This window comes from Triturus cristatus, chromosome 4_2, assembly GCF_964204655.1.
Source record: "Triturus cristatus chromosome 4_2, aTriCri1.1, whole genome shotgun sequence".
Lineage (NCBI taxonomy): Eukaryota > Metazoa > Chordata > Amphibia > Caudata > Salamandridae > Triturus > Triturus cristatus.
The window spans coordinates 932,278,222-932,301,840 of record NC_140586.1 but is presented as its reverse complement, the minus strand read 5'-3'; the positions used below and the strand labels follow the sequence as shown (position 1 = coordinate 932,301,840).

General features: G+C 43.0%; 1 protein-coding gene across 1 annotated transcript in view; it reads right to left on the bottom strand.

Annotated features, from left to right (window-relative positions):
- LOC146838947 (uncharacterized) overlaps positions 1-23,619 on the bottom strand; it is a 254,203-nt gene that overhangs the window by 151,323 nt on the left and 79,261 nt on the right. The window contains exon 3 of the mRNA XM_085599990.1: positions 12,505-14,187. Within this exon, the coding sequence (XP_085456116.1) occupies positions 12,505-13,839 (1,335 nt within the window). The 5' untranslated portion in view covers positions 13,840-14,187. The remainder of the gene's footprint in view (positions 1-12,504; positions 14,188-23,619) is intronic.

The following is a 23,619-nucleotide window of genomic DNA, read 5'->3' as shown; positions in this document are numbered from 1 at the left end:
TCCGCTGCGTGGTCGCGCAGTGGCCGCCATTAAGTAGGGGTCGGGGAGGGCTGGATGGCTGGGAGGCAGGGAGGGGAACTGGATTGGGCTGGTTGCGCTGGGGGCCACGGGGGCAGCAGCGGCAGGAAAACAGGTGAAAAGGAGGCCAAAAGAGCAAGAAAGAGTGAACATACAGAGAAAAAGTGAAAAAAAGAAAGGGTGAAACGGAGCAGAAGGCAGAGAAAAAGAGGAGAAAAGAGTGAAGGGTCAAGAGGCTGAAGGGTGAAAAGGGAGCAGAAAGGAGAAGAAGGGGTCAGGGGTCCACTGGAGCACCAGGGATGAGGCGCAGGTGTAACCTGCGGGTGGAGGAGGGCCTCGAACACCAGCACTACAGGGGCTCACAGAGGGCCTCACTTAGTGGTGGAGCTGCGAGGGTGGGAGAGCAGTCTTACTGACAGTGAGTCAGTGGTCTAACTCCCACCGTTCGACACGGCTATAGCCCAAACTGCTGAACGGACTTGCACCAACTTTGGCAGGTAGGTACATATTGGTCCAGGGAAGTGCCTTTTTGTTATATTGTGTAAATCCGTTCAGTAGTTTTAGAGATATTAACCGAAATCCAAATTTGTATATCTAGGGATGGTGTGGAACCACGCCCCCTTTCAATCTCGTGCTGAGATCAGATTGGCTGCGGACACTTTAAACCAGGAAGTGTTGGTAGCCATCCTGGGACTTGGCTTGAGCCAAGTCCCAGAAAAAACATTAAAAGAAGAAAAGGGGGCAGGGTAGAAATACCTCGGTGGGGGGGGGGGGGGGGGGGTCCCACAGGGACAAAAAAAACTTTATTTAAAATTTTCGGTGGGATCCCCAGATCGCACCAAAACCTTACATAAAAAAACAAACAGCAGGCTCCCACGCTTTGTTAATTATCAGCCCCCGGGTGGGCCAGGTACTAGGGGGCAATTATGAAATAAAGGAGGGGGCAGACAGGCCCCCCTCCTGGGGCTTATTATGCATCGTAAGCAGTGCATTGTGGGGGCGTGAGTTCTAGTTAGCTCAGGTAACTATAACAGCTAAATTTCACTCGTTTTGTACAAGAGAAATCCGAGCCTACCTATAACGTCCCTGCAGAGGCGCAACTAGAGCCAAATTTCAGGGGGGGGGGCTACTAAAAATGTTGGGGGGATGATTCTTCCAGCATTTGGCAGAGTGGAGATGCAGGGGCTCTAAGAAGAGGTGAAAAACAACAAAGCCTCGTTAACAAGTAAATGGTCTTTTAAAGACATGTGAAGTACTGTGTGTGTGCCCAGGAAGCTGTCGCAACCTAGGCTGACACACATGACGGAGGGCTGAAGCCCTTTGAGCCCAATGGGCATTGCGCGCCTGCGCCCCTGTAACCTTTGTTTTTTTCAGTGAATATATAAATAGGCAGCTGGCTCTGTATATACTATACCAAAATGAGGTATAGTGTGCACAGAGTCCAGTGGAACCCGAAAAGGTAGGCAGAGGTAAAAGTAGATAGCAACTTAATCTCTATTTGTGGTAGTGTGGGTGAGAACTAAGGCTTTATCAGAGGGTAGCGTTAAGCATTTGTTGTACACACTCAATCAGCAAATGTCAGACACTCACAGTTCAGCCTAGTGGAAATTACTGTTGGATTACTTTGCAGATTACTTTCTGGATTACTTTTTCTACTCAGTGTGATACCCCTAGATATCACACTGGGACATTTCCTAGAGAAAAGGTAAGTAAGCAAATTTTAGTTCTTTGCATTTTTTTTTACAGTTCAATACAAAAACCAACTCCACACTTAAAACAGAACATTTTTATAGGGAAAACAGTCAATGTATTCCTATGGAGAGAAATGAAGTTATCGGTTAACAGGTAAGTACTTCGTGGTGGGAGTCGGTATTCTGGGGTTAGAACCAGGGTTCCCCAAAGGTCAAGGATGCACTCTCAAAACACCCTCAGCGGCACTAGGGCGGCCGGGTGCAGAGTGCTGAGGCCCAATGTATCCAATGGGGGATACACGATCACGAGCAGACCACAAGGTTGTGGGAGCAAAGCTCCTGGAGTTTAGCTCAGGGCAAAGGGGGGGATCCAATTTAGCACCCAAAGGACACCTGCAGGGGCGGCTCAGTGCAGGGTGCTAGTTTGGTGTCGGTGCCCTGTTGATTTCAACATGGATTCGCCAGTTTCAACAAAGACTGCAGGCTCAGGGACGAAGATCTTCTGGAGGTGACCACTGGTTGGAGAGGTAAGTTGGGATGCCTGGGGATGCTGGGACACTGTTGGTTGGGCCAACACCGTGGGACTTCGGGTGCAGGGGTGTCTTTAGGTATCTGGTTTTCTTACTAGCTTCGGTCACGGGGATCCTCCAGAAAGAGGTTGAAGGCTTTGCTTGGAGATTCGAGGCAGGTCAGAGATCACCAGATCTCAGGTCAGGATTGTCGGGGAGACCTCCTCTTGGTGTTGGGCCACTCAATCTCAGGCGACAGGTGCAGACTCATGGTTTTGGCTGGAATCTGAGTCTGTTGGTGAGCAAATCCGGTGCTCACAGGAGACAAAGTCTTTTCTGTGGAAGGCAGGGCAGGTCCTCGGGGTTCTTGAGGTTGCTGTTTGCAGGACACCCCAGAATTCCGCTGGAGCAGGTTTGAGGTGCGGACAGGCCGGAAGGGCTGGGGTCAAGTCAGTGGGTGTCCTCCTCTTCTTAGTTTCAGTAGGACTTTTCAGTCCTTCGTTTTTTCTTGGTCGTTTGAAGGTAAGGTTCGGTGTGGCCCGTAAATACTAAATTTAGGAGTGTTACAGGTAGGTAAAGGGTGGGACCAAGAGGTCCCTTCCTTGGGGTGGGTGCACCCCCTATTATGCCACCTTCCAGTGGGAGGGGGCATATGCCTCACTCTGGTTGGCTGGGTCACCCCATCTGGAAGATGGCAGGGACAGAGTTGTGGTTCACCTCGCCTCCCCCACCTGAGGGGTGGGGTTGGCAAAGGTGGGCACACCTCTTTTCCTCACTTGGTTTCCCCGCCTATTATTCCGCCCAAAGTGGGGGGTCAGAACCGGTGGGGGACAGTTGCTGGAAGCAGCAAAAGGCCTGGGGAAACTCAGAAAGGCAGCAAGCCTTTGAAGCTTCCCCTTCGTGGACCCTGCCAATCCTGGCGGGAGGAGGCTTGGCACCTCGTCCCAGGATTTGCATAGTTTCAGACCCCGAGAGCAACAGGCCCTTGACCCAGGGGTCCAGAAACATGTCTGGTGGTGGCAGCTGGCAAGCAGCCACTCAACCTAGACACTAGTGTTAGGTCGTTTTTCAGGGGGGCAACTCTAAAATGCCCTGTGTGTGCATTTTTCATTAAATCCCTCAGTGTGGGTTTATTGTGCTGAGAAGTTTGATACCAAACTTCCCAGTTTTCAATATATCCATTATGGTACTATGAAATTCGTAATGACAAACTCCCAGCATCTTATACCATTAATGGCATTACCTCACTTACAATGTCTAACAATTGACTTAGACATTGTAGGGGTACAGGGGTACCCTCACCACTGGTATAGTGCACCCAGGTAGAGGGGTGGCTGACCTATGCCAGGGCAGTGGGCTGTAGGCATGGCACACAGGGCTGTGTGCCATGTCGACTCATCACTTTTACCTGCACCAAAACACGCAGCCTGCAAAGGCAGTGTGTGTAAAGGTACAGGGCCTCTAAGGGTGGCACAATAAGTGCAGCAGCCCTTAGAGGCCTTCCCTGGCCACAGTGCCCTTGGTACCTGTGGTACCATTTACAGGGGACTGACCAGTAGCTAAAGAGTGCCAATTGTGTTTTGTTTTCAATGCAGTTTAGGTAAAGGACATAGGCCCCGGGTACCTGTTTGGCAGGAATCCAGGGCCCACTCAGTCACAGCACATCAGCAGTTTAGCAAAAAGTGGGGGCAACCATGCAAAAAGAGGGCACTTTCCTAATATATATATTACAACAAACACCTCTTCCTGGGAAAAGGAGACAGCCACACTCCACAGCGATTCCAATCCCTTTAATGAATTTCCGGCAAAGTCCTTACATGTTGTGATCAGCATTGATCTTCTTCGGAGGTAAGCCGAGACATTAAATGAGGGGCAAAAAAAACAACAAATCAATCACCAGTTCTTATACTGCTCGCCCCCTAGTGGACGCCCAGATGGGTTACCCAGATGTATTGTGGTACTTGCGGTTTTCAGTCCCTCCGCATTTTGTATCCTCCTGTGGATAATGTCTTCTAAAGAGGTTATCGCATTCCGGGTTCACTGCGTCTCAAATCGCCCACTTTCAAGGCACAACTCCAAGAACACGGAAGCCGGCGCACACTGCAGGACGCGCACGCCAGAGCACTTCTAAATGTTTCAGCCTCTTTCCTAGTTTAAGAGCTCAGCACTCCGGCTGTTCCTTTTGGAAGATTTATTCAGCAAAAGATAGAATCAATGTGTTTCAAGTCATCTGAGCCTTGCTCACAATAAACAATGTAATTACTCAGCATTTAAATACACAGTTTCTTTTGTTTTTCTAGACATAGATGTAGGACATAAAATTTGGAAGAAAAACTGTCGGCCATATTTGTATAGGCAGGTTACGCATGTATGAGTAGTATACAAAAAAGAAAAAAAGGTTAATTTGATATTACAGTTAATTCAATTCAATGTAAGGACCCGGAATGATTAGGCTTTGTCTCGCTACACTTTATTATAATTAGGATGCTCCAGCAGCCATTTTAAGTTTGTAAAAGATCATTAAAAAAAAACTACATCTCCCATGAACACTAGGGAGCGACATCAACATATTCCAACCAATGAAAGTACAGTACAGTCCATTATATAACATCCCGTGTAGTCCTTCTAGATTCCGCTTTCTTCTCTGCTCCAGCAGCAATCAGATAGTGTAAGTTATTTCTGTTTTGTTTATGTGGTAATGTGAGCGCTGCGGGAGCTTCCCTCTCCGCAGCCGCTCTTAATTGTTGTATACTTGTGTCATTATCGACATGGGAGCCCTTGCTCCTACGCAGCTGATTTTTATTGAGGCTCGTGACACGGTGCGGCCTTCCGACCGTCAGGGGGCCCGTGTTGTTGAATAAGCACAGAGCGCGTCCTCTACTGCTGGAACACGTCAGTTTCTGTCTTTGAAGCTGACACACTGTTCTGGCTGCAATTGGCAAACGCGGGGGAAGGTGTAGAGAGCTTGCGCGTCCAAAGAGTCTGAAACTGACAGGGTCACACGCGAGCTGCTAAAATATATAGTCAGCTGTTTCTGCACTCGCGTAGTGATTAAATTACACGAGCCAGTGCCTGAAGGGAAAACACCCTGCAGGGTACTCATTTATTCATAAAAAAAGGGACACCCCAGGCACTTTTACCCCACAGAAACATAAGAGGGCAGTCCCTGCAGTTATCTGTCTTTAAAGACTTGCACTAATTTAATTGGTCTTTAAGACTCTAAACCCCTCAGTTTACGTGGTTATCTTCCCTTAATTAATTTTAATCCTCATGGAATATGAGGAAGCTGGAGACTACATGGAATAAGAGGAGGTTACCTACCTTCCTATAGATGACCAGTTTTGCGAGGTCATGGGCGCATCCATCCTCAGGGCGGTGGCGCAGATGACCTCCTGCACCCTAGATCAGTAGAATTGTGTCCGTCTCCCAAAGTGGCGGCCTACATGGTCAGTCGGCTCAGGAAGCCTCTAGATAAAGAGGTGAGGGGTTGTCTCAAAGGAGAGTGTCCCCGTCCCATCCTGGAGGGGAAAGTGGCCACAACACCGGAGATAGATCCCTAAATGGCCACTTTTCTCGCTAAATTTGTACGCGATCCTATAAAAGGGATTGATCGCTCCTGGAGCTCATGCCAGGATAAGCTCCTGGATGTCGCCGGCCCCCTGGCAAAAATCATGGATATAGCAGAGGACGCCAAGGCCTCCGGCTCCCTCATATCCCCAGAGGTATGGTCTAACTGGGCCCAGAGGGCTATAATATTTCTGGGGAACGCAAACTGCACGATCTCCATGGAGAGACGTCTGTCACTCCTCAATAAGATTGACCCCAAGCTGGGGGAGCTCTCCGCATCGGAGGCGGGGACGATAGCCCAAGAGAATTTGTGTGGCCACTGGCAGGTTCCCGGCAAATTTGGGAATTTCTATCAAACCAAATCCTACCCCCGTCGTCGGGGAGCAGAGGCGGCCAAAGAGGCAACTTCAACAATACTCAAGGTGAGAATTCAGGATTCTATGGGAATTTCCATCGGTGGGCGGTTGTCCCTTTTTCAGTGGAACTGGAGGAAGCTATCCTCAGATGCATGGGTGTTACACTTTGGGTTTTATGGAACCCCGTCCCAATCTCATCCACCCACTCCTTTGTTTTTTCAACCCGAACAGAGAACGCTGGTGGGCTAGGAAGTGGACAGTCTTTTGCAGAAAAGGACAATAGCTCATTCAGTAATTCACCTTTGGGGTTTCGTCAGCAACATTTTCCTAGTGGAAAAGAGGGACGGCGGACAGCGCACGGTCATCAATCTCAAGGAGTTCAACTCTTGGCTACTCTATCGTTATTTCAAAATGGAGGGTATTCTATCCTGCGAGACCTGCTCCAAATCTCCGATTGGATAGTCCGCCTAGATCTGAAGGACGCCTATTTGGCAGGGCCATTTTTCCCCGCACAGACGATTCCTACAGCTCTGCTGGGAGACCCACGTTTTTTAATTCACCGCCCTTCTGCACGGTCTCTCCTCAGCTCCTTGGTGTTTCACCAAGCTGATGAAGTCGGTTATCGAACATTTACGGGTTGGAGGGATGATACTTATTTTTTATCTCGGCGATATCCTGCTTATGGATCAATGCCCAGCTCGACTTTCCAAACATTTACAGACGGCAATAGATTTGCTGGAGTCTTTAGGCTTTGCAATAAACTAGAGCAAGTCAGCTCTGGTCCCATCACAATCGATGGAATTTTTGGTTTTCGTGGTGAACGCAATCGAGGCAACTCTCAGTCTACCAACGAGAAAACTGTCCAAAATTCGACACGAGTTGCGGAGGACAATATCCAAGTCCCACGTGTCACTTCGGCAACTGGCGAGGATAGTGAGACTTCTTTCGTCCTCTATCCAAGCACATTTTCCATGTCCTCTCCACTACAGGATCCTGCAATGTTTGAAAATCTAACATCTTCGGAAAGGTCTGTCTTACTCACAGATGATTCCTCTCTCGCCCGAAGCGAAAGAAGAGATGGGTTGGTGGTAAAGCCACATGGAAGTCTGGAATGGCAGAGCGATTTTCGGCTCTCAACCCGACCTCATAATAGAGTCAGACGCCAGCGGTTCCGGATAGGGCGCGCGTTGTGGGGATTTCTCTCTGCGCATCAAATGCTTGGAGTTGATGGCGGGATCCTTCCCGATTCGGTGTTGGGACCAAACAAAGTGAAGTGTTCCGTACTCCTCAAAATGGACAATGTGGCAGCAGTAGGCTACGTCAATCACCTAGGAGGGCCGAGGTCAAAGACACTGTCGGACCTAGCCTGAACCCTTTGGGAGTATTGTCTCACCAATCAAATCTCCTTATCAGCGGAGCATCTTCCTGGGAGCTCCAATCAGGTAGCCGACTGCCACTCTCGCCATGGATAGATGTCAGCCTGTGGAAGTTGAATCCACAGGTCTTACGACAAATCCAGAACAGGTGGGGTCCTTTCTCTATGGAGCTATTTGCGTTCCGGCTGGACTTCCAGCTCAACAGGTATTGCAGCTGGAGGCCAGATCCACAGCCTTGGACACCTTCCTACAGGATTGGAGCAAGGAACAACCGTATGCATTTCCCCCCTTCTCCATGATAACCAGGTTGACCGCACAGATACGCAGGCAGAAGTAGTGGTGATAACCCCAATTTGGAGATCTCAAGTCTGGTTTCCAGTGATGATGGAAATTTCATGGGATTTTCCAATCCCTCTACCCCAGTTTCCAGATCTTCTCCGGTATCCACAAGACGATCCTCACCCGCTGGTCCTAGCCGGATCTCTTCGTCTTATGGCCTGGAGGGTTACAGGCGATGTTGGCAAATCGCAGGTTTTTCGACAAAGGCTTCTTCCTTGCCCGTTAAGGCCTGGGTAGATAATACAAACAGACAATACAACTCCGCCTGGTTGCAATGGTTATGTTGGTGTCATCAACACCAAACTGATCCCTTGGGGGCAGATGTTGTCCATGTGGTAAACTTCCTAGCGAGTCTGGCTGCCCAGGGTTTCGCTTATCAATCGATCAATACTTACAGAGCAGCAATTTCGGCAGGTCATTTGCATGTGGATGGTCACCCAGTCAGGGAACATCCATTGGCCAGAAAACTGTTAAGAGGAATTAGGCTTTCAGTTCCACCTGAACCCAAGTACACATCCTTATGTGATGTTAACAAGGTCCTGTCCTTATTTCAATCTTGGCCTCATAATATCTGTCCAGAAAACAACGGTCGGCAAAATTGGCATTGCTTCGATGTCTGTTATCCTGTCACAGAGTTTCGGATGTCCGAGCCCTGGAAATAACAGGTAGAGTGTTTACCGGGCAGGGGTTTTGTTTCAGATTTCTCACAGAATGAAGTCTAATTCTACATCTGTGTGTTACCCAGCTTTATGAGGAAATCCTAAATTATGTGTAGTTCTCACTATTAAGGCTTATGAAGTTATGACTGAAGAACTCCGCTCTCATGGGAAGAAACAATTGCAAATTGCACTCACCAAACCTCCCAAAGTGGTTTTATCTCCTACGATTGCCAGATGGGTCAGGTGGGTCATGCAAGAAGCAGGGATTTATACTTCCAGTTTTGGAGCCGACTCAGTCAGAGGGGCCATGGCCTCAAAGGCATTCTGTCTAGGAGCTCGCCTTGAGGATATCCTCAATGCGGCAGACTGGTCAAATGACTCCACCATCAAGACCTTTCATTATTACTGGTTTCCTCTCTGGCAAGCGTGGTAGTGGATAAGCTTTGAACTGGCCTAATCCTCGCCTCCGGGTCCTGACATAGAATGAAAAATTTCCTAGCTAACGTAAAGGAAAGCTTCAAATCTATTAAGGACACGGAGGCGAGGATTAGCCCTCCCTAAGAATTCTTGGAAAAATTCTCCCTTTCCCTTTATTGGAGAAAAGTTGATGGTATTATGAAATGATTTATGAAGTGAAAATCTGTTTTGATTGATACTGTTGTTAGAATTTTGAATCTTGTTGTGTTATGATACTTGAAATTAAATTTCTTTACGGTAGCAAGTAATGGGTATCCCTTTGTTGCAGGGGCAGATTCTAACAAACAGGAACAGCACAAATGGCGATTGACAGCCGTCGCAGGAAGAAAGAAGAATCTAGAAGGACTACACGGGATGTTATATAACGGACTGTACTATCATTGGTTGGAATATGTTGATGTCACTCCCTTTTGTTCTTGGGAGACTTAGTTTTTTTGATGATCTTTTACAAACTTAAAATGGCTGCTGGAGTAATCTAATTATAATAAGGTGAAGAGAGACAAAGCCTAATCCTCGCCTGTGTCTTTAATAGAATTGAAACTTTCCTTTACGTTAGCTAGGAAATTTTTCATTACACAGATTATAATCACAGAAGTTTTTGGCACTATAATCCAACTGAATCACAGTGCCAAGACTTATTAGCACTGTGAAACATTCAGAAGCCATATTGCATTAAGAAGAGTGGGGCACCCGTTAGCTACACCGATCCTCCATCTTAAAGTAGGTTTAATTGCGCCATTTTAGACGCTTCATCAATATTCTGTCTCCCAATTGTTTTTTTAACACAATGTAATCTATAATTACCATACGCCCCTACGGCGAAGCACCCCCCACATGCACACAGCCCCACGCTTTGATGTGTGTGTGTTTTTTTTTTTTTTTAATTGTGCTTTGAATCTGCAGATCCATCGCAAAGTTACACTGGGTGTCACAGCTGCAGGAGATCTGCAGATAGGTTCAAAAGAAATATTTTGGGCAAATGTTTGCCCATGATGAGTCCCTGAGAGACACCTTCATGTGTCCTATGAGGTCGCAATATTTATTCCGTTCCCCGGGCCAAGTGACAAAGAAAATGGCAGCCGCAACACTCCTGTCAGGTTGCGGCCAGCCAATCAGAGCCCTACTTTTTGCTCAGATCCACAGATGGATCAGCGAAGGATCCGATTCTCTAGATATCTTTCTTTCCTTGAAAACTCACACTGCTGAGCAAATTTACCCAAAAATACAAGAAGGGCTCTTTGTAGACCAGGATCTACCTTTCTGCAAAATTTGGTGTAATTCTGTTCAGCAGTTCGGGCTGTAGTCATGTCTACAAACTACAAAATCCCCATAGACATTGCTTGGGGAAAAAGCGTATTGGGACCTCCCCTTTTTTGTGCCCCTACTTGACGAATCACCCCGAAACTTTCCAGGCAGCATATGAAATAATGGGTACAGTAGTTTTGATCATTTCATGAAGATTCAAATGGCGCCAAAGTTATTAGCAAACCAAAATATGCTTTGTCTATGGGACAAGTTGGTCCTAACTATAACTACCTACTTGCTATCGCCAGTAGGAGATAGTGTGTATGTGTATATATATATATATATATATATATATATATATATATATATACACACACACACACACACACTAACTGACAATCAGATATATGGCATATTACTCGGGTTACTAGTAGATAGATTCTTGAACTAATAAGGAAGTGCCCTGATAACCTACCAGTGTTCTTAGCATAAGAGTTCACATACCAGATATGTGTTTTAATTTCCTAAGCAGTAGCAACCTTTCTGAGATCAGTTGTCAGCTCTAGAAGACTCTGCATATTTCTGTTATCAGGTTAACTGCTCAACCTGTTCTGTGCGTAAATAAGGCTTCTAAAAGCAATAGATGTGACTGCACTGTGAAATTATTGTGTGTGTGTGTTTACTGTCATATTGTATATGTGTTTCAAACCTAAGACCCACCTAGAGCAACCCCTTGGTTGTTTGACCGTAGCCACTGCTTAAGTGTCAAGAGAACAAAGGGAGTGCTTAGTTATCCAGTTGGAGTGCTACACTTACTGAGGCTGCAGAACACCAGCAGTGAATGATAAATGTATTATATAAATGTGTATCAATATCATTTCTTTATCACCATAAGCCAATCAATATATTACTGAGTTTGTATTTGCAGCAATAATATTTTTTTAAGTATTCATATTGCCAACCAAAATAGGAACCAAAACCACTTAACAATATGCTTCAGGGGGTGATTAGACTGAGCACGGCAGCATTCCTCTCAAAAGTAAAGAAGTAAATTCATGTAATGTAGGATGAATGTTGACTCCATGACTGTCTCGAGTTAGCAAAAACACATTGAACAAAGAAGACCTGATGAGCGAAACAAATACCATTCCCAAATGAATATTCGTATATCATGTTAAGTAAAGAAATATACCAATACATAAATATACCAATATATTAATGCATTAATCAAGCATGTAATGAGGCACCATTCATGATGATCAGTGTGTACTGGTCTTCCAATCATTTTATTTATTTCTTCATTAGAAGTAAAGTAAATTAATGACATTTTGTGGTAAATCATCAATTACAATACCAGTTCTACAAAGTTTCATTTCTCTCACAGTACAAACAGTGGGCATATTATCTTGCTTTCTTAATTGTATTACAAATCACTTTTGCAGTTGTATTATTAATGCTCTTTTATCCTGCTATCACATGTAATACATCTATATGAGAGTACAGTGCATTATACATTGCAAGTGCTTACTGGTATTGTATTGAAAATGCATCAATATAAGATTTCATGGAATTTGCACGTTTTATTCAGCGTGACTAGGTTTCAAATGTCAAACGTTTGTTTTTCCAATCTTCCACTGAATGGCTGGCGGTATTCCAGGGGATTGCTCTCCAAATGGGAATACACTTGTTAATGTACGTTCACCTATCTACAGAAAAATAAACATGTAGGTTTGTTTAGAAACTTTTCAGTCCTTGGTTAGACCCTCAAAAGCCTCTGCATATTTCACCTTCCATGTGTTTGTGCATTGGTTCAGTGGAGGTTATGAAGTGTCTTTAATGAATTACTTTATGTTAGATAGTCATAAGCATTCAGCAAGATTCCTATTTTGAGTAATAAAGTACAGTTTAACATTACATATATAATAGATTATATTCAGCTTAAAATAGAATCCTGTTTTTGGCAGGTCCATGACTCATGTGATGTCGATTTAATTCATAATCTTGGCCAAAAATCAAAGTCGGTTAACACAATCATAAATATTTGCAGGTCAGGAAACCAAAGACTTTAATATCCATTGATATCAAACTAACTTAGGACCGCTTCCAAATTTCCGTAAATAAAGTTGGTTACTTGGGACAGATAATTTGATGTAGCTCCTACAAATAAATATATCTATTGGTCATGATTTAGAGGTAGTATCAATCCAAACAAGAAGATAAGAAACACAGTTTCCAGTTCTTTTCAGCAGAACCTGCATTCATCTGATTTGATCGCCTGAATGTCTTCTTTGGTGTGAAGTAAGATGGCAATTGCGACCAAATCTTTTCCCACATTCAGTGCATTGAAAAGGTTTCTCACCCGTATGTGTTCTCTCATGTCTTGTAAAATTTCTCTTCTCTCTGAAATCTTTGCCACATTGCCCACAATGAAAAGGTTTTTCACCCGTATGTATTCTATGGTGAATAATGAGATGTGCTTTGCTGCTGAAGCTTTTTTGGCATTCAGCGCATTGATGACGTTTCTCACCCGTATGTGTTCTCTCATGTACAGCAAGATTTACCTTAAAACGTATACTTTTCCCACACTTACTGCACTGATAAGGTTTCTCCCCTGTATGTATTCTCTCATGCATGAGAAGTTTATCCTTCCGACTGAAGTTTTTCCCACATTCAGTACAGCAATAAGGTTTCTCACCAGTATGTGTTCGCTCATGAACACTAAGATTTCTTTTCTCACTGAAGCTTTTCCCACATTCTGTGCAATGATACGGTTTCTCACCTGTATGTGTTTTTTCATGTGTATTAAGGCTTCTCTTAGTACTGAAGCATTTCCCACATTCACTACATCGATACGGCTTTTCACCTGTATGAGTTCTCTGGTGAATTTTAAGACTGGCCTTGTGCCTGAAGATTTTTCCACATTCAGCACAGTTATAAGGTTTATCTCCTGTATGTGTTCTCTGATGCATGTTAAGTTTTCCTTTCTCTCTGAAGTTCTGCCCACATTCATTACAATGATATGGTTTTTCACCCGTGTGCGTTCTCAGGTGGTAAATAAATGCTTTCTGTTCACGAAAGCTTTTATCACATTCGGAGCATGGATAAGGCTTCACGCCTGTATGTGTTCTTTCATGCATAACAAGACCTTGCTTCAAACTGAAACTTTTCCCACATTCACTGCATTGATGGGGGTTTTCACCTGTATGTTTTCGCTGGTGAACTGTATACGTTGTCTTGTAACAAAAGCTTTCGCCACATTCAGTGCAATGATATGGTTTCTCACCTGTATGTGTTCGCTCATGCATATTAAGAGTTCCCTTCCGACTGAAGCTTTTTCCACATTTGCCACATTGAAATGGTTTTTCACCTGTATGGGTTCTCTGGTGTTCAGTAAGATATATCTCATGACTGAAGCCTTTTCCACATTCTGAGCACACATATGGTTTCTCACGGATAAGGAATTCCTTAATGTTCATGTGTTTCCCACACGTAACATGAATATAACGTTTTCTGCCTGTAGGTGTTCTTTGCTGGACAATGAGGTGGCCCTCATTACTGAAAACATCCTCATTTATAGTGCACTGACATTTTTTCTTCTTCATTTGTATTCAAGAGATTGACAATGTCCCGTTGGAACTAAACTATACTAGTTTTACAAGTAATATAGTATAAGAAATATAATTTACAAAAGCCATGTTTGTTCAAGAATGCCGGCCAGTTCTCTTGACTACTGTTTTCCTTAATTTTGTGCTTTAAGACTTTTCATAGTTTAAGTTTTCTTTTCTGGCATCTAAATTGTCCAGTTTTTTAATTGGACAGTATTGGATAATTACTTGACTTCAAGGGCACATTCTTTTTTTAGATATCATGTGTTTTATCAGTTTCCTCTGTTTTGGTCCTTCAGTAAATTCAACACAATTTGTATTTTTTCCTGATCCTGCATCCATCACCTGCAGAATTAAAAGAATAATCACATTAGCTTTGTAATTTTCTTTTTTTCGATTTAAAACAAATCACTGTCAATCCACCCGGAGTTCATGTAAATATAGAACAATGCATAAATACATTTATCAGTAAAATGAGCAGACTGGCAGATCTTTTGGTACACCAATTAAAACTTCATGAATACTCAAGGCTGAACTTGATCTAGTAACTAGAAATATATCACTATGAAATACTTCATTAACCAACAACGTATGAAACCAGTAGCGCAGTATATTTTAATGGTCTTCTTACTTATGCAATACAATGGAATACTCTATTTGATTACTTGAACCCAAAAAACATTTCTGCACAGTAATGATATTCCCACAAATATGGCCTGTGAAGAGTATTCTTTTTGACAATTTCAGGAATAGGCTCAATGCACGTTCAATCATTTCATCTTGATTTTTCCATTTGCAATATTTAGGGTTGTACATCAATGTGCTACATGCAATGTGCCTTTAGCTGCTGTATTACCAGATTTGAAATCCGGTTATTTGCTGATTACCCATTAATATTTCTCTATATTCCCTGTAAAGTAAACAAAAATTATTTTACTGAAACCTCTATGATCTAATTAGGGCTCCAGAAATGAATGCCCAGTACCTACCTGATGCTCCATCATATCAGCGGGAACACCAAAACAACAAGTTCAACATTGGCTTAACAATATGACCCAAAAAAGCAGGTCAAATTCTAGGTTTAACCCATCACCAAGTCATTTGATTCACCCATGACACCAGCCTAGCTTGCAAGCAAAACTAAAACAACCTTGCACCAGCTTGCTATACTAGAAAAACTGAAACAATCCTTCCTAAAAGCAGACTTCTGAAGAGCTGTTCATGCCCTTTTACTTTTGCATTGGGATGGCAGCAACACCCTGCTCTAAGGCTTCTAAGACTCAACACCGGTTCAACTTAAGTGCATCATAAAACATGATGTGCTACATCAAGGGGGAGAAAGCAAAAGACATGCAATTGATGGACAGAATGCAGATCAAATCAAAACATTCACCCCCAGTTAAGAGATCTGGGTTAAATCCATCATTATTTTGATCACCATGCCACCCCAGTTTAGACCTGGCCATATGCAAATCAGTCTTCACCCTGTGCCTCATGGGAACAGTTCAGCCCGAACTGCCAAGCCAGGTCCTCCCTGGACTGGAAACAAGCATTCTAGGACCGGTTTTGGGGTTTCACCCCTCTTCAGCCAGGATAGCTTGATTCCAGTGGCACAGTGAGCCCGGGTCCCACGTCTGGGCATACCCGGCACACTTAGGGCGAGAAAGCAAAAGACACACAATTGATAGACGGAATGTAGAACAAATCAAAACATTCACCCCCAGTCAAGAGATCTGGGTTAAATCCATCATAGTTTTGCTCACCATGCCACCCCAGTTTAGACTTGGCCATATGCAAATAGTGCTACATCAAGGGCCTGACACTGGCTCTTCTTCCTGGTCTGCAAAACTCTGAAAACCATCTGCATTCGTTACAGCTTAAGTGGTTGACAAGCACACCATGCCCAGTGGCTTACAGTACAACAGTAGCCAGGACACCAACAGACAAAGAAGCGGAGCGGGGGATCAAAAACGCTAAACCGCTGAAAGCGCTGAACCACGAGCCGGGAGAAACGCTCTGCCCGTTTGTCTGTTTTTCGTCTTCATAAGCAGCAGAGGCAGAGGGGCGGTGAGCGGCGGAGAATCACTGAAACGCGAGCCGCTAAGCTTGCTTGCTTGCATGCTATTGCTGGCACTGTGAGGGCAGCCAAGCCAAGCTGAGCCGGGACGGCAGGATTGCTATTCAGGCAGCAAGGCAGCACAGGCGGCGGCCCAGTAGGCAGAAGTGGCACTTAAAGGCACTCGAAGGCTGTAGACCTCAGGACGAGGAAATCACTTTCTCGGATACAAACGTTGACTTCAAGCAACACGGCAGGAGCCGTCTGCAACTACCTAGCTGCACCAGAGTTGCACAGGAGCCACCAAATCCATCTATAACAGCGGCAGGAGCCACGTGAGTCTTTTCTCATATCTAAAAAGTGCACCTTTTCAATTAGAAAGGTTAACATCCAACTTTACTTTGTACCATCGGAAGTAAAAAAAAAAAACAAAAAAAAAAACAAAAACAAAAAAAAAAACCTGTTAACAGTGTATTTCATTTAAAAAAAAAAACAACACTACAGTATCTGCTTAGATTCAGTATGGCTTACAAAAAATTAAGATCTCGCACCATATATATGAAGAGACTCGGAACACAGCAAGCCACATGAATTAATGCAGGAAAGAAGGATCCCATAGGACGTGTGGTAAGGAACGTGGAAATATCATTGATTTTTGGAAAAAATTGCGTTATTGGCAAAGAGTCTGAACTTAATGAGTAAGGAATCGTGCACACCCAAGGAAATGCGCAGAACGTTAGTAATACCACCAAAGTCCATTTGATAGATTTAAAGGAACCACAAAAAAAAAAAACTTAAGGGAGACAAAGCTATTATTAATATTATTAATATAGTTCAAGACCTGGAACAAAGTGAAGTATTGCAAGATCAGGAAATAATTCCTAAATTAACTTCTAAACTTCATCCGGAACAAAAATCTCATCAAATCTCTGCAACAGATTTCACTTTACCGGACATTATTGTATCTCTCCCGAGTCGAGAGCTTAGAGAAGCGGAAATTGTAAATAGTACCCCTCAAAAATCACCAATTTTATTCGGGAACTTCTCCCAATCACCAGAATTTTTTTCTACAAGGCACTTACAATCTCCAAATTGCCAGATCCCTGTATCAAACGCGTTATTCACTTTGCAAAAAATCCTTGAATCAATTCTCACCTTCTTGGGGAACATGATGGATAACTCTGACCAGCTGTTGGACAAACAATTAGGTATTTTACAATACCTTGTAGAAATAAAGAGGAAGCAACAGTGTACGTGCCAATCACCATCTTGCAAAGGAATTAGAAAACCCGAGTCTCCCCATCATTACCATTATCATAAGGATACCTCTACAAAGGAAGCAGGAATATTAAAGAAGCAAGCATCAACCCAAACGGGGGACAAAAATCAAAAAAAGGTGGAGAACACTCAAGTGTTTTCGCTCAAAAATCTATTTGTGGAAGTAGACAATAATGAAGCTCTAAATTTGGCTAGACCATACTATCCAATCTTTTATCAGACTGTTAAACAAATTAAGTATTCGCCTATAATTGAAACCAAAAAAAAAGAAGTAAAAGCTCCGACCTTCTATCCCCAACATCTTTGAAGATAACTTCACCAAAAAAGGAAAAGCGAGAAAACAAGAATATAAGGAAAAGGCTGAAAAAAAGACAAATGAGAAGATTTGCAAAGCAAAAACCACGTCTGTTAAAATTTTTATATTCTCCATCACTGGATAATCAAATAACCAAAAGTGATAAGTCATCGAAAAATAATTCAAACCATTCTACCATGGTGCAGAACGGCATACAAACTAAAGAGACTACTAACATCCTAAATCCCTTGGCAGGGAACTTTCAACCCGGCATAAGTCAAGTTAAACCGGTTCATCCAGTACCGATTCAAACGACAGACCAACCTTACGAACAACAGATTCAATCACGCTTTTTGGAGTTTACTGATCTATTCCCTTCTGGAAATGATCAACTCAATCGGGTGCGAATTACGAACCTAATTCAAAAGATACATCCGCTTCAAACTTTCTCAAGCACAGAAATGAAACTGGTAGTTTTTCCGTTAAAATCTGAAACCACGGTGGCTGTAGTAGAATTTGTCCCCGGTGATCCCGGGAAACATTCTACATGAAAGAGAAATCTTGTTTAAAAATGGATACGATGTCACAGCAACCACCAATAAGGGACTCCATAACCGGAACCCCTTTAAAGAGATCATTAAAAATCATCTACCCGCTCAAGTCTATAATGGTTTAACTGACTTAATAAGTACTCCCAAACAAGAACTAACTAACTCGATTAGGAATGGAGAAAGAAAAATTTGGAATAAATCCATACCTAAGGAAGAGATAAAAACAGAGGCAAAGCATTGGTCCTGGATTGCGGAGAACTTAAATAGTAATAAACAGGGAAGGGCGAACATACTCCCTCTTTAGCCAAGGTTTGAGCATTGTCACCTGGAATATAGCGGGGAAAAGTCAGGAGAAAATCGCAATGATACTGGAAGACGACCCGATATCGTGGCACTCCAGGAAACATGGTCAACCACAACCTTTTATCTAGACAAATACATTGTATACGACATCCCAGCAGAACCAGTTAGCCGGGGTCACGCCAAAGGCGGACTTGCAGTACTTCTTAGTGAAGACTTTCTCTGGGATCAGGAGATCATACCCATGAAGTCACCGAATAGTCAATGTATTAAGATCAAGTGCCAGCACGAGCAAACGGGCATACCAAATGATTTACTTATCTTTAATCTATATATTCCGCCCGGCCCCAAATTCGAACCTCCTATGTGCGAAATACTCCAGGAAATAGAAGAGGTGGTAGAAAATCAAGGATTTCCGTCAATACTCCTAACAGGTGACCTCAATGGGAAAATCTCCAATGATCTATTGGAGAAATGGGATTATGGACAACAAGAAGAGATCCCGCCAATATCTACCCCTACCCTTTCCCGCAGGAATAAAAGCTGATAACGAGGGAAAGAGATACTTTCCTCGCTCCCAGCTATCAATGGAGTCATCTTAAATGGTAACATCGAAGGTGACATACCGGCAGCCCCTACAAGAAAAGGCATCTTTAGCTCCTCAATACTAGATTACATGATATGTAGCCTGGATTTGTTTAGGAGACTATTACACTTGAGCATCAACCTCAACCAGGGCATTGATCATGCAAGCTTAAAACTCACCTAGCTCTATAGGTCTCAATATGTTCTCACAAAGTCCAGCACAGGTTAATCAGGGGCAAGGACGTCTCATCTGGAATACCTGAATATTTGATAATGACAAAATAAGGAAAACACTAGTGCAAATACTTCAGAATTCAGTCCTTAAAGACCCAATAACAAAGTTTGAAGTTACTCTAAAGAAACTGGTGGAATGTCTGCAAGGATTCTTTAACCAACGTAAATATCACTTAAGAAAACACAAAAAGAAAAATATGGATATACATGCATCAAACCTTAATAAATTAATTTGGGCGCAATTTTTACAATACTCTGAAAGTAGACAAATGGAAATTAAAACACTTACAAATCGTCATTGAAGGGCAAAAGACAAGCAAAGAAAAGCGCAACAGGATAAGAACTGGATGGACATCCAGATCGCGGTTAAGCAAAAAAACATGCGTGAATATTGGGCCCTCATTGCAAAAGAAATGGGCACAAAAAAAATCCTTACAATCGGCACCAGTTCCTCCAAGAGAATGGGAAGGGTATCTAACAAGTTTATACAGGGAGAACGAGACGGCAGAAAGCACGAAATCCCAAGCAGATAAGATCGGAGTAACTACTCTTGATAATCTTGCTCCTTCACCCACCCAAATCGAACTGATCATTAGAAAAGCAAGACCATCTGAAGCAATGGGCCCAGATTCGATACCGATAAAAGTGCTTCAAAAGAATCCAAAGGAGTGGAGCTTGTTCTTAGCTCCTCTCTTTTCTTATTGCTTTGTCACTGGCAAAATCCCCAGTTCCTAGAAAGGAAGTATAATCATTCCAATTCACAAGAAGGGCTCTCGGCTGTTGCCCAATAATTACAGACAGATCGCCCTCCTGGATGCGCCAGGAAAGGTTTTTGCGGCCAGTGTACTGGAACATCTCAAAGAGTGGGCTTTCTGGATCCATACCTATAAATCAAGCTGGGTTCCGGAAAAACCATTCTGTAAGTGATAATATAGCCATCCTTCAAGCAATAATCGATAAATACGTTGTCTCGAAATCAGAGGTCATCTACTCTGCCTTCATTGACTTCTCAACAGCATTTGACAGGGTGGACAGACCAACACTCTGGCGAAAGCTACAAAAATTGGGAATCCCAGAAAATCTACTTCGTATAATTTTTGCACTACATTCAGAAACCTGGTGTCAAGTGTTACTTGGGCAAGAAAATGGCCTCACATCCCCAATTAAAACATCAAATGGACTAAAGCAAGGATGTCTTTTAGCTCCTCTATTAATTTCCCTGTACCTCAGTGATCTTCCGGGCTGCTCTATGCAGGTAAATAAATTTCCACTGAAAATAGCATTGTCCAAAATGTATACCTTGCTGTACGCAGACGATGTGATTATTCTCGACCTTACTCCATTCGGTCTTTAAAGGAATCTGGACGCACTTTCAATATACACTGAAAGGAATTTTTTAATCCAAAATATAGCAAAAACAAAAATAGTCCCTTTCCGAGGAAAACAAAAACACACAAACTATAACTGGACCTTAGGAGGGAAATTACTGGAAATAGTGGAAGAATACACCTATTTGGGGCGTATTTTTACTCAAACTTTAAAAAATCATTCCCCGTTCCAGTACTTGGCCCATAAAGCAGATGTTCACACTGGGGCGCTTCAAAGACTGTACTCCTCTATCGGGCGCAGGCATTTTCTATCCCTTCTGCAAGTTTTTAGTACAAAGATTCCATCTGTTCTTTCATATGCTCTCGAACACATCCCAATAAGTCAATGGCATTCAATACAACTTAAAGAAAGCCAGAGCCTTCGGAAACTAACTAATGTGTCTCAAGCTGTGCCCGTGCAAACCCTGCGCCTCGAGTTCTCGCTAACCAGTACATACGATAGGGAATTACTAACATAATACGATGGGCATATAACATCTTGCACGCAGAACCAGGAACCCTAAGAGCACTGTTAAGATCGGAAATCCTTGATCCAGGATCTACAAAATATGTTTTTTATCAAAATCTAACGTTTGCACTGAAGTTAACAGAAGGTACAGTGGACCTGCTGAAATCCTGGACTCCGGCACACTTGAAACTTTTTTTTAAAACACTCAGCGCCAAGAATAAGTTATGATCTTGACATTTTACATTGTTCAAAACTGTTACTATACAAGGCATATGCAGATTCAATGGAATTTAAGCAAAGGCAACACTATCTTACTTTTACTTTAAGTCACGGCGCCCGAAGATGCAGGATTTTACTTCGATTTGGGACTCTCCCTTTTAAATCCCTAACTTGCAATTGGACACAATATAAAAATTTCGGAAGCCTATGCAACCTCTGTCAAGGAGGAGTTCAAGACTTGATGCATGCACTGTTCATATACCCTAACCCCACAGTCGTTGCTGCTAAAAAGAGGTTCTTAAAGCCAATCCAAACAAAGTGCAATTGTGCAAATGTACAGTTTGATTTCTCTTTTAAAATCACCTCCTAATGAATTTACCTGTTATAACTTGTTTACATTTTTTATAAATTTATATTAGGATGAATGATACAAAGCTTTTTAGTTATAGATGTAATTTTGTTGTTTTTAAAAATCTCTTATTTGTTGTTCTCAGTTGGGAACTAAATCAAATAAATTATTGTATTGTATTGTATTGACAAACAAAGAAATGAAGAAAAAGGAAAAACAAGGTAACGGGCCTTTTTTTATCTATGTACCCAGGATAAGTACCAAAATCTCTATCCATTAGTTGCCCCAAAACTGCAAAAACGTAGGGAAGAGCTGAAAACACACCTCTAAAGGACACTCTACTACATTGAAGTAGCAGTCCACTTCTCTCAGAACGCAACTACCACTCATCTTTTGTGGTTTGTTTCTTTGTTTTTGACCATGTACAATTCTCCAGTGCATTTGGGCTTGGTGTGTGCTATACAGATACAACACACATGCAAAGCTCTGACCAAGGATTCTGCTAGGATTGTGTCCGAGTGCTACTGCTTTTAGTAAGGCATTTATAAACTCAGAGGCACAAATAATTGCTCACGTCTAACAATGGGCTGTGACTTGTGGCCCTGTGGAATGCTTTATTATTAAAATAATGTTGCTAAAATGCTAAACTGGTATGGGTGGCAAACAACATTTGGCTGGACAAACCTAAAAAAAAGATGGTCACAATGCTAGAGCTGGGATAAAGCTAGAGTTTAATCTATATAACTGGCTGATGCAAGAAGAACAGTACATAGTCAACAATGGGAAACAGACAAGCAGGAACTACAGACATACACAGACTGTAAAAGGCATTCTTAAATGTTAAGATAGTCTCCAACATCACCAGACTCAAACTTGTGCAATTTAATGAGCTTAACAGGACCTATCTGACCACTCCGAAGCTAAGAAAAATGTACAAAAATAAATAAAGAAAAGTAGGTGCAAACTTTATCATATAATGTAGACTAGCAGGATCATAGTTTGATACGGGGGTGGGGTGGAAGGTCAAGACAAAGCTGCATCCTATAACAGGGAATATTACACAGCTAACTGTTATGCTATGTTTACAAACAATAGTCCATACAAACAAGGGCAACAAGAGGAGATGCTGCTTTGCAGCCCTAAGAATGTTTCTGTCCAAGCACTGCATAGCTATACATTGCCACTACCTGCGAGGCATGAAGAAAGAGACCTGGGAAAAAGACTTCACAGAATGGATTCGGACAGAGGAGGTTCTTGTTAGAGCCCCTAGAATAGATGGAAAGGTGGAGAATGAAGGGCACGACAATGGTCAGACTGTGGAAATGTGGATTTCCCTGATCAGTTATGTCCCCTATCTTGGACCCCAACGGTTCTATATGGTTCTATATGCATGTTACAAGTACATGTATGTTTCCTCCAGTTCCAGTTTCGAAGACGCAAACACATGTGCGTCCACCGTTAACATGTCCTCTGTCAGATCCGCCATGAATGGGCTGGATATTCGATTCCTAAGTATGAAAGGCCACCGACTTTATATGGCTAAGTTACTCCATTTTTACAGTTCAGGCAAGTAGGCCCGATTCTGTCCTCAAAGCCTTTCCCTGCTCTCTGCCTCTGACAGCTTCAGCTTGAGCTTGCATCTGTGACCATGAACTTTGTCTCATTCTCTGTGCGGCCCACGAAGCCTGACATCAGCCTATTCTCTGCCAAGAGCTGTATTTCACCTTCGAATTATCTGCTTCCCCCTCAGCCGATGCATTCCTGCCTAGTAGCTTAAGTAAACATTCCTCCAGTTACCAAGCAAAAGGCCCGGTTTCTCTGCCCTCATGCAAGTAATTCATAGCCCTGTCACCATGGAATATTCCCATCCCCTCGCATTCAGTGTAGACACTTAGACGCTTGTACACACACACACAGTCAGTATAGAATAGATTCTGTCCGAGAGCCCTTCCCTTGTGGATAACATAGTTCTTTAAACATAGGATATTAGATATGATTTGGGATTAGGTTGACATAACCCCAGACTTTTGTCTCCACATGTAGAGCTAAATGTCAAGTCCCCTTCACCCCCTAG